At 36.0% G+C, this 15904-nt stretch overlaps 1 protein-coding gene across 13 annotated transcripts in view; it reads left to right on the forward strand.

Annotated features, from left to right (window-relative positions):
• LOC131151725 (vacuolar fusion protein CCZ1 homolog B-like) overlaps positions 1 to 15904 on the forward strand; it is a 75549-nt gene that overhangs the window by 45777 nt on the left and 13868 nt on the right. For all 13 annotated transcript variants that reach the window (XM_058103106.1, XM_058103108.1, XM_058103112.1 and 10 more), the window contains one exon: positions 11156 to 11311. In XM_058103106.1, the coding sequence (XP_057959089.1) occupies positions 11156 to 11311 (156 nt within the window). The remainder of the gene's footprint in view (positions 1 to 11155; positions 11312 to 15904) is intronic.

Here is a 15904-nt window from a genome sequence, read left to right on the forward strand (position 1 = left end):
TTTCTAAATTGCTTACTATCCTTTGGGTTTTTGAGAAATCCTTTGGTTTGAAGATTAACTTCTCCAAGAGTGGTCTGGTGGGCCTTGACATTAATGTTGATCCTTTTGTTAGGTTTATAGGTTGTGCAGTTTTGAATTGGCCATTTATCTATTTAGGTGTTCCCTTAGGTGGTCATCCTAATGCCAATTCTTTGTGGGATCCTATTTTTGAGAGAGTTGTTAGGAGACTAGACGGGTGGAAAGGAGCGTTCTTCACCTTAGGGGGTTGGATTACTCTTATCCATGCATGTCTATCGTCCATTCCGTTGTATTCTCTCTGTCTTTTTAAAGTTCTTGTGAGAGTGGTGCGTAGCTTGAGAAATTAATGAGGAATTTCTTGTGGTCAAGTGGGGGAGAGAGTGAAAAAGATCATCTTGTAGGTTGGAAGACTGTGTGTAGGTTTAAAAGGGAGGGAGGTCTAGATCTTGGTAATTTGGTGCCCAAAAGCATTTCTTTGGTGGGGAAATGGTTATGGCGCTTTCCTTTGGAATCTAATTCTCTTTGGAATAAGTTAATTCGCAGTAAATTTGTTCTCTACTAAAGTTGGGGTTAGTATTACTCATGCAAGTCCTTGGAAGTTCATATCTCAGATTTATGATTATTTATTTCCTAAAATCTAGTACATGGTAGGTAGTGGGGAGCAAATTCTTTTCTGAGAGGACCTTTGGACTGGGGAGATGCTGCTGGATTTTGCTTTTCCTTGTCTTTGCCGAGTCTATTCTTCATGATACCCCTATGTGTGATTTTTTTTTTTTTTCTTTTGCTAAAGGATAGTCTTTCTTGAAATTTCCATTTTGGGAGAAATGTCAATGATAGAGAGATTGATGAGTTGGCTCTTTTAACCAATTTGCTTGATTCTTTTCACGTTCATTTTGGGAATGATAAAAGGGCTTGGAGTTTAGATCCTTCTGGGGATTTCTCTTGTAAATCTTTTTTCTCTTATTTGACTCACAACCCTTATGGGGATCCTTTTGGTGTATCTTGCATCTTTGTAGGTATCGGCTAACAACTGTTTTGGTCATGTTTCTCTAGGAGACCAGCAGCGGGACTGGTTGGCCTATACTTCGTTGACTTGGCTTTTAGATTATGATGTTCTCTTGATGTAATTTTTTGTTATTGTTGTAAAGGGAGGATTTCTTATGCTCTCAGTTTTCCTTTATTTTATTTTATTTTATTTTTTTTATACTCGTCTCTTCGAATAAATTTCTTTGTTTATCAAAAAAATATATGCACAAACAAGCCTAGGTCCTTAGACTTAATGCCGTAGTTAACAAGTGTTTTGTAAAGTAGAAAGCCTAGTTATAGCAGTAAGTCTCCTTCTCTGTTTAGAATGTGTGTCATGTACATTACAATGACCGTCATATCCTTATTCCTGACCAACCCATGCTTACTAATACGAAACAATTATGCTAAATAAATGAGACTAAATGACTAACTAGTAACTCCCCCTCAAGTAGTTGCATATATATATAATATGCTCCTAGCTTGTTGCAAATGAATTTAATCAGGCGGTGGGCATAGCTTTAGGGAACAATCAGAAAGCTGGAATCCGAGCTTCACATGAATGGTTGTAAAGAGCTTTTGCACAATTCTTTCTTCCAAACAAATCGACAATCAATTGCGAGTGATCGTAAGGTAGTTTAACTTCCCAATAAGTCTCTGACATTGTCTAGGATTAGCCAACAATTCACACAACATTTGGTAGTAATGTGCTCTTAGTATCCATGGGTGCATCATCATGTTTGGAACCCAACAACCCGATCTTATCTAAGATCTAGAACTTATTTCCTCTGTGACAAGATGATCCCATGCAAGATTTAGACATTGCTATATGGAAGGAGCACGTTGTATTTTAAAAGGAACCAAATTTGAGTATGAAACATTGTTTGGAGGAGCTGCTTTAGATACCAAAATCTTTATTACCAATAATCACATTGTCATCTACATACACAATTGGAAAAATCCAATTGGCATATGGTGATTAACATATAGTGATCTATCACATCATTGAAGGCCAAACTTAAGCACAACTACACTGAATTAACCAAACCATGCCTTGGGAGATTGCTTCGGGCCATGTAAGGATATTTTTGGATGACACACCAGTGATGACTCTCTTTGATCAACGGACATATATGTTAGATCCATGTAGACCTCCTCTTGAAGATCACCGTGTAGGAAGGCATTCTTCACATCTGACTAATGCGAAGGCCTATGATAGGTGCTAGCCAAAAGCCTAAGTTTAGTTGTTAGGTTCTTGACCAACAATATATATCAAGCCTTAAAACTCCCTACACATGCAACCCAATTGCATGTGGAGAGATAACCAAACAATGAATAACCCATTAGTTAAGAGTTTTTCAGAAGTTATAGACAATGTTTTGAAATTTGTAGATAGAAATATGTAAAAAAATTGTTTACATTCACGATGCCTCCCCAAGCCAACACCTTCCTCCAAGCACGAGATAGAGGAGTTGACATAAAGGTCGCAACACCTCTTCAAGCTGTCAGTTTCCTCCAAGATCGCAACCATGGAGGTTTCTCTTTAGGTGTTTCCCTCTCTTTAGAACTTCTCTCTACCTTTCCTCTTCACCTTCTTCTCCTTTCGTCCTCTCCTCTTCTTCACGACGAAAACCCTAATCCTCCTTTTCTTTCATTCTCTCTCTTTGCTTTCCCCTCGTACACCCTTTGTCGCTTCTGAATTTTGCTCTCTATAACTAAAGGGGACGCCTTTCACTTTTCAACCCTCGATTATGGCCAATCTAGTTATTAAAGGTGAGAGAGGCGTTAGGTTATGCTAAAACGATCTGTTCAGACTGAAGGAAAAACCTTTGATCTACATTTAGACAAGGTTGGGAAGGTCTTGTATTTGATTGTGGTTGAGAATAATGCCTCTTGTAACAAGTGTTTTAGGTTTTCAAAACAAGCACTGGTCTGGTTTGCTGTTGTTTTGTCTTCTTTCGGTCAAATGCAAAGAGGATTTCAAACTTTTCAAATGGGATTCACAATGTATTGGATGTTGATTAGGTGGAAGAAGATGGGAAAGTATTTGGAGTTAGGGCTGGTGTGGAAAGAGATTTTTAGTGTTTATTTTTGGAGGCACTAAAGGGGATGATTGACAAAGCTTCATAAGTGATTTTTTTGAGATGGCAAAGGTTTCCCGTGCGAATTTTGTTGATGCTGATAGTTCTACACACCAAAGATCATGAAGTCAAGTGCTGCTGTAAGGAAAACAAAGGGATGGAGAAGGTCGTAGACTCGTAGTAGCCAAGTTAGTTCTGGAAATCAGGGTGTGTTGGCAAGGAAAGATGTGGAGGTATGATGCACTTGAATGAACCTGGGGCCATTGCAAATTGATGAGAGTCAATCAATCACAACGTGAAGGAATCTAGGGTTCTGATGGTGTTACAATCACCTCAAAGGCACTACAGTTGCTTTTAGGTAGGAGGCTACGAAAAGAATTGGACAAATTGTATGTTACTTGTTTTGGACCTGGCCCAAGTTATTGAAAAAGGAGGTATTTATTTTTTGACTAAATTTGACAATCATTTGAACAATCCCAATGTATAGAAAGGTTGATTCTTAGGATCCAAGGGAAGGCTCTCTTCAAATGGGTTTCCAGCAGAAGGGTCAAGGTGGCGTTTAGGCCCATGTGTGAAGTAATGATGACAAGAGTACCTCATTATTGGTTCCAAACAAAGTGCAGGTTCAAAATTTTGCTCCTGGATCTCAGGAAATGAGTATTGGGAAGGAGGACTGTAAACATTCTGCAAATTGAATCCAAATCTAGCATACAGTGTTCTGATATTTGAGTTGGAATGACCAACAAATTCAGAATTCTAGCAGCATATTAGATTCGGGACAAGATCATGGGGTGAAAATCGTGTCAAGTATTGAAGAGGTAGTAGAAGGCGATACGGAGAAAAGTAAAAAAGAAGAAGCTGGCTTTTAGGGGAATCTAACAATCGGATTCTTAGTGTTGATAGATTTGAGGGTAAAAAGGTTTATGCTCGTATTAAGGTAGCTTGTATGGGTGCTGAAATGAAGAATCTTTTTGAAGAAGAGAGGGAAAATTCTGGTGAGTCAATGCCAAAGTTACTAAGGAGAAATTCTGAAGGAGACTTTAGTATCGTGGAAGACCCTAGTTAAAAAAAGAAGGTTGGATGTAGTAACGAGGTTAGTAAAGGAAAGATGGGCAAGAAGTTGGGCAAGTTTTCAGATTCAAAGGCTGATGATATTAGTGACTTTGATTGTGGAGGGTTGTTATTGGACAGGATTTGAGAACAATATGGGTACATTTATGATTCTTGGGATGAAATAGGGGATTTATCATATGTCCATCCACCGGTCCACCCCCATTTGAAGGCTTGGAAGGAGTTTCTATTTTTGATAGCGATGGGTTGGTGAACAAATTACAAAGTAGGGAAGGAATTTTGCCTATGCCCATGTTAGATGTTCCTAAGAAGGATTTAGAAGCTCAAAGTCTTTTGGATAAAATGGATTTAAAGTTGAGTGACATTGGAGTAATGAAGCATGTATGGAGGGTGGTAAAATTCGAAAGATGATTGGACAAAGGGAATTAGTGAATTTGAATAGCTTAGTAAACTATGGTGGAAAGGGTTTGAAAAGGGGATTCCTTGGCCAATTTTTTTAGTTTTATTTTTTTTTATTTTATTTTTTTCTTAGTTTTATTTTTTACTTTATTTGGAGGACTTTTTGTCCCATATGTTGTGCTTTATTTTCTTTTCATCTAATATATATTATTTTGTTATAAGAAAATAACCCATTACTCAGGACATGATAATTTTTTAAGAGATTTACAATAAAAAAGGCAATAAGAATAAAACCCAGGACTTCCTAGTCACGATCTCTAATACCATCTTAAGAGGTGTTTGCACCCGAAAACCTAATCACAGCTATAGGTCTCCATCTGTATTTATAATGTGTCATGTGTGTCTTGTACATTGCAATGAGCATCATACCCTCAAATTTGTGCTTACTAACACAGCAGTAATACATAGCAAAAACTCCATCCATATTGTAAGTTGAGCTGCTGATTTCTTAGGCGCCATCCTTGTAATTCTGTCATTGAAATGCACAATTAGGCCCATTGTACTTCCATGAATATTTTAGAAATGAATGATTTATGTGACCTTACTCGTGACTGGTTCATGAGTAATGTCAGGTGGTTGGATGGGTGGAAAGGAGTTCTTGGGGGTCACATTACCCTTATGAGCTTGTCTGTCTTCTATCCCCCTGTATTACCTTTCCTTCCTCAAAATTCTTGTGAGAGTGCCTGCTAGATTAAAGAAACTGATGAGGGATTTCTAGTGGTTGAGAGTGGGCGAGTGCGATAGAATTATCTTGTTACTTGGATGACTTTGAGTAGGTCCAAAATGGAGGGAGATTTGGGTTTCCATAACTTGCTCTCCAAAAATATTTCCTTGGTGGGAAAGTGGTTGCGTGCTGCCTTTAGGACCTAACTCTCTTTGGCATAGGGTAATCTATGTTAATTTTGGATTTATTCAAGAAGGGTGGGATGCTAAAGTTGGGGTTAATTGTCGATTCAAATTCTTGGAATTTGTGTCCCAGATTCATGGTTTTTTTCCCTTTTTTGTCATGCTTAGTGCAATGTTGGAAATGATAAGAGAATTTGCTTCCGGTAGGATTAGTGTACTAGAGATGCTCCTTTTATTATGACATATCCTCATCTTGATCGATTATCTTTTTTCAATGATTATGCTATCTCTGCTTCTTCCCTTTGCGAGGGAGTGGACATTCTTGGTATTTTCACGTTGGGAGGAACTCTAATGGGAGAGAACAATGAGCTTGCCCTTTTGATCAATGTGCTTCATTTTTAGCTCGGAAGTGAGAAAGAGTTTGGGATTTAGATTCTTTGTTTTTTCTGGTAAATCCTGTTTATTCTTACATTGATTCATGTTCCTAAACTTCTTTTGACCCTTACTCTTTTCGGAAACCTAAGTTCCTTTTAAGGTTAGGCCTTTATGCAGACAGCGATCGTGGAAAAATTTAAAAACAAGACTGGCTTAAGAAACTTTGACCTAACAAGTCTATACCACCTCATGTGTGTGTCGTTGTTTACACTTGTTCTTACATTTCATTTCTATGGATCTTTGGAGTAAGTTGTTTGGTATTTTTGGAGAAAATTGGGTGTTCCCTTCCTCCTTGGGAGGCATTTTGCACTTTGATGTGTAAGGGATTGGGAAAGGGGAAAGAGGGAAAAGATTTTGGCAGTGTTCGATTATGGCTATTTTTTGGTGTTTTTGGTTTGAAAGAAATGCAAAAATTTTTAAGAACTTGAATACTCCTCTTAACTTGCTTTGGAATAGAGTGGTGTTTCTTGCGTCGCTGTAGGTTTTGGCAAATGGTTTTTGTTAGATTACCACTTTACCTAAAAGCTTAAGCTATTAGGTTGTGGGCCAACAATGTATATCAAGCTTTAACACACTCCCGCATGTGTAGCCCGACAACACGTGGATAGATAAACACACGATATATAACACCCATGATAGGGAACACAATAATTTTTTTTTAAACGCCACACAATAAACATGGGCAACAAGGCTAAAACACAGGACCTCCTGATAACCAGCTCTGATACCATGTTAGATTATCACTTTACCTAAAAGCTTAAGCTATTAGGTTGTGAGCTAGTAATGTATATGAAGCCTTAACAGTTTCTTTCAGCATCTACCTCTGGCAGATTTACAGCAGGACTGAATGCCTTTGCTGGATAGAGCTAATTTGTAATCTTTGTTTTTTGGGTTTTTATTTTGCTCTTTTTTGTTTCAGAGGACACCTTATCGTCCCTGTTTCCCTTCTTGTTTTCTTCTTGTACTATTCCTCTCTGTTAAATTTCTTTATTTATTAAAAAATAGTTAATATTGAATAAATTTTTTTTAAATAAAAAATAAATCATGTAGGGAAAATGCTGAGATGGAAAATTTAAATTCCAAATTTGGGAATTGGCATTGTAGATGATTAACGAAAAAGGATCTACTGAGTATGATAAAGGCTTTAAGCTACTTGCCAGAGAAGATACCCAGCTTTTTCTCATGTAGCACATTTTCATGCTTATTCAAGTTCGTCTTCCTTGTTGTCCTTACTGAATAATTGCAATCTATCTTTGTGAAGGGATGTTCGTTCTTGGTCTCTGGATCAATCAGAGGTGTTGATTAGCAAATCATTCTATGGATTCTTGACCTATTCCAACTCCTCTTTTCCTCTCTATCCCATTATTTGGAAGGTTAAAGTTCCTCCAAAAATAAAAGATTTTACTTGGTTGGTTGTGCTTAACAGAATTAATACCAATAACTTGCTGCAAATTAGGTGACCTTTGAAGGCTCTCTCTCTGGATGTTTGCATGCTTTGCTTTTGGAATTCCGAGACAGCATTGCTACTCTTTTTGCATTTTCTTGGAGGATGTGGAGTAAACTGTTTGGTATTATGGAAGAGAGTTGGGTTTGCCCCTATTCAGTAGATTACTTGTCAGTCATCTCATTTACTGTCTTTGGAAGAAGGAAGGATAGGGCAGCTCTGTGGAGGAGGGGTTTATTTTCAGTTGTATGGGGTGTATATAGTTGGAGCATAATGCATGGATATTGTCTGGGAAGAAACTAAATTGGTCTTGATGTGGGAAAAGATTCAGGATGTGGCTTCTTTGTGGTCTGTCGGGTTTGGAATTTTTTGGGGAAGCTAGTTTTCAAGATTTACAAAAGGATTGGAGGACCTGGCTGCTTTGAAGTTTTCTCTTTTTGGTTGTTTTAGTTTATTTTTTTCTGGTTTGAACCAGATTTTCTTTGGGAGATATCTCTTTTTCCCTTGTAAATTCTTTCCCTATTAATGAAACTTCATTTGCTATTCATAAAAAAAAAAAATCATATTAAGAATATTTTTGGAAAGCTACAATGATTTACATTTATTTTAAACTCCATGAAATGAATCCAACTACAATAATTGTTAAATGTAGTATTGAGAGATTTTGAGTCCATAAAATGAACTCAAATAAGAGTTTTTGTTTTTTTTGGGGGCAGGGACGGGTCGTATTGACTTACATAATTTAGCTTAAACTTACACTTCTCATTGAATTCTTGTCTTTGATGCAAAGACTTGTGTATGACTTGGATGTTGATGCTGCAAATCTTGCAAGCGTAAGGGATGAACACAGTTGAATCAGAACTTATTTCGTGCGCTTGTTTATGCATTCAAATGTGCAAACTTATACATGAAAATTGAAAAATTTTAAAATTTGATTACCGCTAAAATCCATGGCTGCAGCTTGTGAGTTTCAATAATTAGTAGTGATACATGTAACACCTATCTGCTCAATAAATATACTGCGATGTGTCCTTGGTTATCCAAAAGAATTCCCAGAATGTGGCCTCTAGAATGTTGGATGTTTATGTTTGGAACCCATGTGAATCTTATGTGACAAGGTATCTTGAATTCTCTAACGAAGTAAAATACCCCAAAACATGGGTGTTCAAAACCCACCTCTCTAAGATAATCTTGGATTCCCATTGGAATCCATGGGACAAAAACATCGTTACCATTCATTGCTTCTGGATGAAATTGCCCCTTCGTATTAACTATTATTATTGTTGTTATTGTTGTTAATTTTTAGTATTATGATTGATTATTTAATATTTATAATTATTTTTGTGATTGCCATCATAAACATATTATTAATTTATTAGATTTATTATCATGATTATTATCATAAAAATATTATGGTTACTTTCTTTTTATTATAAATTTTATTTTCTTTCATTATTACAATTAAATAATTAATTGTAATTACAATTTAATAATTACAATTAAAAAACATTATATTGTTGTATACATATGTACATTATAAGAATATAGGTAATATTATTATCATTAAAGTGTTAGAGATGTTCTAGTATTCTTATTGAAATAACATTAGTATAGACCTGTTATGCCAATAATATAATCTTATTTTCCCAGGCCGTAATGAGCTAATCAAACTAAAATATCCATGTGAGATAGTAATTTTATTTCTAGGAATAAGATGACCTTTAATTATGTAAGGTCATTTAGGATTACCCAAGCAGCCGAGCCATTGCACCCTTAAATATTTACGTGGTTGACATGGTGATGTTCAAAATTGATTGAGGTTAAATTTGGTTTGTAGAATAGTCAAAATATAGTCATTTGATAGCTTACGAAAGAAAAGCGGTCTTCATCATAAAACAAATGGTAATGCAAAATTTTTTACTAGTCCATAACATGGAATAGACAAGGAATAATTATTCTGAATTTCACCATGGGAATGTCTATTCTATGGAAGATTACTCGCGGATATCTTCTTTCTCTTCTTTCCCTTCGCTCTCTCTCTATTTCTGATCTTTTGTACTTGTCCCATATTACTATCCTATCCCATGTTTGATGGTATGACACAAACTTATTTGCTTTCATTTGTTTTATGATGATAACATGTTTTCTTTTGTAAGCTATCAAATCCCCATATATGGACCATCTATTCCTAGGAATGGACATTTCACGAGCCAAATATGACCCAAGGGTTTGGTTAAAAAAAAAAAAAAATTCTGTGCAACTAATAAAAATATCTTGTATGTCTTGATGGGCTACCTCTTAGTTAGTTTAAGGAAGAGAGAACCTCATTGGAATTCCAAAACTGCCTTGAGGGCACACAGACTAAGAAGTCGTTTTGGTATGGAATGAAATGTCAATGGTGGTTGTGTTTCTCAATGGTTTTATAAGTAGTTTCAATTTATGTTTTTAATGTACAAGCTTTATTGAGAATCCTTTACTAGAAGAATCGAGAATGTTGGATTTTCTGGCATCCAGTTTAGTATTCACATGGGTGGATTGGGTGTGGAATTTGTTTCTGGTAGTGTTTTATTGAAAATTGAAATAGATTAAAATTACAGAACTCTCTTTTTGGTTGAATTTGCTTATTTTGAGTAGCTTTATTTCTGTTAAGAGTAAAATCTATTGCCTTTTCAGTTTAATTAGGTGTGTTCTCTTGCTGAAAATCAGCTTACTGGAGTTTTTAGGAGAGCATTTTTCTTTTAACAATTTGAATTCTATTTTGTTTCCATATTGACTAGTCTTTATTTTTATTTTTATTTTTATTTTTTTGCATGCCTAAAACATTTTTAGGTCTTTAAATTGGATATTTTGAGTTAGTGTTTGGAATTTGATTGTTCTTCTTCTTCATTCTTTTTTTAATTCACTGTAGTACCATTCAATTTCCAGTGAGTCCCTTTTTTAACTAGAACTTTACTCTCCAGGCATCTCCTCGCCACCTTCACAGGGTTAGCCCTGAGAGTTATATGATCATTTTCACATCCCTATTTCTGATGTGTTTGCTGACATGATGGTCCTGAAATGTTGCTCCAAACTATATTATTTATATTTATTTCTAGAACAGAAGCATCAATACTTCACCTATTGTATTCAGCAACATTCAGTGCCATATGATACAAGATGCTTCTTTTGAATTGTTTACTTCCTTCTGTATACCACTTTCTAATATTTCTCTTTGCTTCTTGTGCTATAAATTTCCATTATAGAAGCCTTTTTTGGATTTGGATTGATACCTGTTTCCCCACATTCTCATTCATTTGCATCATTGTAGAAGCTGTTTGGTATCTATTCTATTTTCTATTTTTGTTTTCATAGCTGTACAATGAAAAAAGCATGTCACAATAACGTGCTTGCTTATGTTGTCGGAAAAAACTGAAAATTAGATTTTATGGTTTTCTTGTGGGCCTGTAGCAACCTGTTTCTTGAGTTTAATATTCATAAATGAATTTTCTGGATTAAACCATCCATTCAAAATTTTATATTCTTTCAGAGTTTTTATTATTTTAATCATGTTTATAAGTTTTATTTGATTCAAGGACAAAATTTAACATGAGTTCAAGTAGGTTGATAATTTGTTTTAGTTTTGGAAATATTAACCAGGTTGCTAATTTTCAATTTTTATTTTCTGTTTTTGGGTTTCAGTTTTGGTATAATTTTTGGCAGTGATACCAAATGGCCCCTTAGCTATGTTAATGTGAAAAATTTGTTGCATTTCTTTCTTCTTACCTGCTGAATCTTTCAGGCATTCCTCAAGATATTAAAAGTGGAAGAGAAACTATCGAAAGGATGGGGTGGTGAGAATGCTTATCATGTTAGTGGGTATCGTTATTTACTAGTGGATAGGGACAGAAATGTATCTAGGGCTTCTCCATCAGCAAAGGTTACAACCCTAACAAAGGTCAGCATTTTACCATTCTTTCAGCTAATTTGTAAAATTTGGTTTGCTACTTCTGTACATAGCAGGAAGTATCAAGCAGTTATACCTGCAGCTTGCATTTTATTTATCTATTTTCTTAACAAAGACATGGATTCAATATCAAATATGGTGATTATTTGGGCTAGACTATAAAATTAGCACTTTTCTATAGATGCCATTGCCAGGTCATGTTCATTAAATATTTTAAATTATGTGCCCTTCTGTTCCAAATTAAAACAATTCTTTCTTTGTTGCACACCAACAAGGGAATACTGAGCTCTAGTTTCATTGGCATTGAAAATGTGTTTGTCACATGTGATTAGGGCATTCTTTGCTTTTCAAATGATTATTTATATTGTTATAGTAGCTGCAATTTGGAATAATTTATTTGGTGTGATGGGAGAATCTGGAGTCTGTCTGGCTTCGGTTGAGGAATTGTTGTCTATCTCTTTTGAGGGGTTTGGTAGAAGGAAAGAGAGGATGACACTATGGAAATGTGGTATTTTTGCAGTGATATGAGGATTATGGTTGGAGCGTAATGCTCAGATTTTTTCAGGGAGAAAATTGAATTGGCTGCTGGTTTGGGAGAAGATACATTACCTGGCTTCTTTATGGTGTGTTCGTTTCAGTTGCTTTAAGGGAGTTACTAATCAAATATTCAGCAAGATTGGAGGAATCTTCTGCTCTGAATTTTTTTTTTTTCCAGTTTTTGATTTATTAGTTTGTTTTTTTATGAATTTTTCCATATTTTTGACTGGATAAGTCTTTTTCTCCTTTTCATAAATTCTCCTCATGTCAATATTTCTCTTCTTTTGTTATAAAAAAAAAGAGATTATTTTACTAGATGCAGGCAAGAGCGTGCACTTGCTCCCTGTGGTTTTCAGTACTCATGGGCAGCAGCTTTTTGGTAGTCACTGGTAAGAGGGCAAAATGAAAAGGAAAAAATAACATGCACATTTATCTATAAATTTGTCAATTTTAGTAACTTATCTGTCATTTTTAAGTGTCATACTTATGAAGGAAGGACTTTTTTTGGATAATATGGAGAAAAAACACAGGCACTGATTGGAAATTGCTCTAGCACTCTGGCAGGTGCCACTTGGTGTTGTTTCTTGTGTGCACAATCGTATATAGATTTTGATGTGGAAATGTCCATCTTTGGTCAACTTGGTAATTTGATCAAAATTAAAACTTTTTTCATGTTTTAGACCAGAAAACATCCTGTGAGATGAATTTATTTACCGACAAGCACTATTTGATGATTTGGGGTTTTAATTTTTTGAATTAATATCACTGCAGACACTCAACTTTGGGGGATTTTCTATAATGGCCGAGCTTCTGTTCCCAAAAATGATTATTAAATTACGAGGGTCAAAATCGTATTCACTTTTGGAGGATGTTTTGGTGGGGGATTCTGTGCTGTCTTGTTCATTTGCTCATTTGTATCATATTTCTTCTCTTTATAATTATGTGATTTCCACCTTTTTAATTCTGGATAATGACTCCTTTTCTTGGTATTTTCATGTTAAAATGGATTTGAAGTATTTTCATGTTAAAATGGATTTGAAGGATAAGGAGTCAGAGGAGCTTTCTTCTTTGCTTCTTTTGCTATAGAGTAGTCATATCCCTACTTGAATGATGGTAGGAAGTGAGTTTTGGGTTCTTTGGGGGATTATTTGCGCGAGCACTTTCTTCTCACCTTGTTAAGGCTGAGTTTCGTTTCTTCTTCATTGGTGCAAATGGGAGGCTGAAGTCGCTTCTGAGATGAAGGTGCTTGTTTGGCTGGTGGCCCTTAGTAGAATTAACATGAACAATCTACTATAGAGTAGGACAATTAAAGGTGTTATCTCCTAGTGTGCTTTTAGAAATGAGAGTAGCTCGGAGAATGTTCCCCCATTTGTTTTCACATTTTTCATTTTCTTCATGTTTGTGGAATATATTATTTGGAGTTCTCAGTGAAGTTTGTGTGTGCCAGAAGTTGGTGGAGGAGCTTTTGAGTATTTCTTTTAGTTTTGGGAAGGACACGGATGTCGGGAGACTCTGGAAGTGTGCTCTTTTTCTATTTTATGGGGAATTTGGTTGGATCGTAATGCTCAAATATTTTATGGTAAGTGGTTGTCACTAGATTTACTTTTGGGACAGGGTGCGTGTATTTGGCATCTCTTTGGGCTTTTAATGCAGGTTGTTTTAGAGATGTTGCTTTGAGGATTTCAACCATGATTGGGTGGCATTATTGAGCTGATTTTGTTTATTCCTTTTCCTCATTGGCTCCTTGTCCTCATTTTTGTAATATTCTCTCCTTGCTGTTCTAAAGAAGTTTATTTTGTATAAAAAGAAAAAAGGTTTGAGAAACATCTACAACTTGTAAATGAGAAACATCCACCATCTAATACTCTCTATTAACTCTGCAACCCTGAGCATGCATCACCATCCTACGTAGCACATCAACTATCACGAAACCTCCTCCATTTGCTTGTTTCAAACTTGCCACTTTGTGGGTTGCTTTTTTTTTTTTGTTTTTGTTTGAAATCATCACAGTACCGGCATAGGTTAAAAGATTAGTGTATAATAATGGTTGAATTAGCCATTACGTGATGGTATTTGCAATCCTGAAGTTGCAATATGTCAAAGACATCCCAGTTAGCAGGGTACTTACTTTAATGGCTGTTATAGACTGCTATGGAGCACTATAGATCTCCAGTTGCAGCTCTGCTGCTAGATTGTCTGTGCGGTCCTAAAATTAAACTCCATTTTAAATTTATCTGTTTTTTAATTCTTAACTTTTTTTAAAATTTTCAGTTTTAGGTTAATTCACACTATGTTTGATTTGTATATTTTTTTATAACTAGCATCTAAATAATACATTTTATTCTCTCATTGAAATGACATAAATATTTGTATATTGTAAATTCCTTAAAAAAAATTTTAAAATATTTTTCTTACAGTTGATCTTGAGATAAAAATACAGTCTATAGCCATTCATTTACATGGTTGTACGAACCGTGATCATTTTATGTATTGTGTTTCATTATATTCTGATTTCTTAGTTTAAATCAATGTTCTAAAAGGTCTAGGCATAAGGCAATGCGTAAACCTCAGGCCCTCAAGGCATTGACGCATAAGCCTCGTGGGAATGTATTCCCGACCATATTCTTTGTCTAGAATATAAACTAAGGGTGAAATTTTAGTTGAAGTGGAGGATATTAAAAGGGGCCTCAGCAGTTGGGATCTTTATACTGAACTAGTGCCATGGAGACCAGCAGTAGAAGGTCACTTTCAGTATCCCCTTCTACCGTGCAGTGGCTGGAAAGACTCTTTGATGAGGAGAATATCTTCCAGGCCAGCAAGGGGAGTGATGGAGATAAAGCCCTAGGCCCTGATGGTTTTACTTAGGCTTTCTTTGAAGCTGATTAGGGTCTCCTCAAGCAGGATATTATCCACATTTTTAACGACTTTAATGTCACAGGCAGATTTATGAGCAGTCTGCACTCCACTTTTGTTCCCTTGATCCTCAAGAAAATTGGGTTGTACAACATCAAGGATTCCTGCCCTCTTAGTCTGGTGGTAGTATCTATAAGATCCTATCCAAAGTTGTTGCTACGAGGTGTGGAAAAGTAAGTTCAGAGGTCATTGGCCAACAACAACATGCTTTGTAGCAGGAAGGCAGATCATGGATGTTGCCCTTATAGCTAATGAGGTCATGGATGCCTTTGAAAGGACAAGGAAGAATGGGATGGTTTGTAAACTTGACTTGGAAAATTTCTTAGATTACGTGAACCGGGATTTCCTCCATATTCTCACTAAAATGGCTTTTGGGGATTTGTGGTGTGGGTGGATTCATCAATGCATCTCAACTCGACCCTTCTCAGTGCCTGTAATGGCTACCTGTTAGATATTTTTTGTTCTACCAGAGGCTTGAAGCAATGGGATCCCCTCTCCTTCTTATTATTTCTCTTGGATATATAAATTTTAAGCCAAATGTTGAGAGAAGTCTTATAAAGGAGTTCTCCTCAAGGATCTTAGCATTGGAATGAACAGGAGGAAAATGGAAGTCTCCCATCTCTTGTTCGTGGGTGAAACTGTTTTTTTTTTTCTCTTTTGTGTGGAAAAGACCCTCATTAGATCCTCAATCTTATGTGCATCCGCGGTTTTGAAGCAGTCTCCAATTTGAAGCTGAATTTGGGAAAAAATGAGCTTATTATTCACGGGGACATGATAGAGGGGCCAATCCTTGTGGGCTTTTTGGGATGCAAATTGGGGCTCTTCCAATTACATACCTTGGCCTTCTGCTTAGTGCTAAATTCAAAGCCAAAGGTGTTTGTGACGAATCATTGAAAGACTTGAAGGAAAGCTGGCTAGTAGAAGAGGAATTATCTCTCCCAAGGTGGGAGATTTACACTTGTAAAGAGCACTCTATCTGATCTCCTGGTCGTCCATATTTCCTATCCCTTGCTCAATTGTCAAAACTTTGGAGGGAATTTAAAGGATATTTCTTTGGGGGAGCTAGGGGGAGGATTCTAAATACCACCTAGTAGAATGGGAGGTTAAACAACCTCTAAGATATGGAGGTTTAAG

The sequence above is a fragment of the Malania oleifera genome, chromosome 3 (genome assembly GCF_029873635.1).
Source record: "Malania oleifera isolate guangnan ecotype guangnan chromosome 3, ASM2987363v1, whole genome shotgun sequence".
Classification (NCBI taxonomy): domain Eukaryota; kingdom Viridiplantae; phylum Streptophyta; class Magnoliopsida; order Santalales; family Ximeniaceae; genus Malania; species Malania oleifera.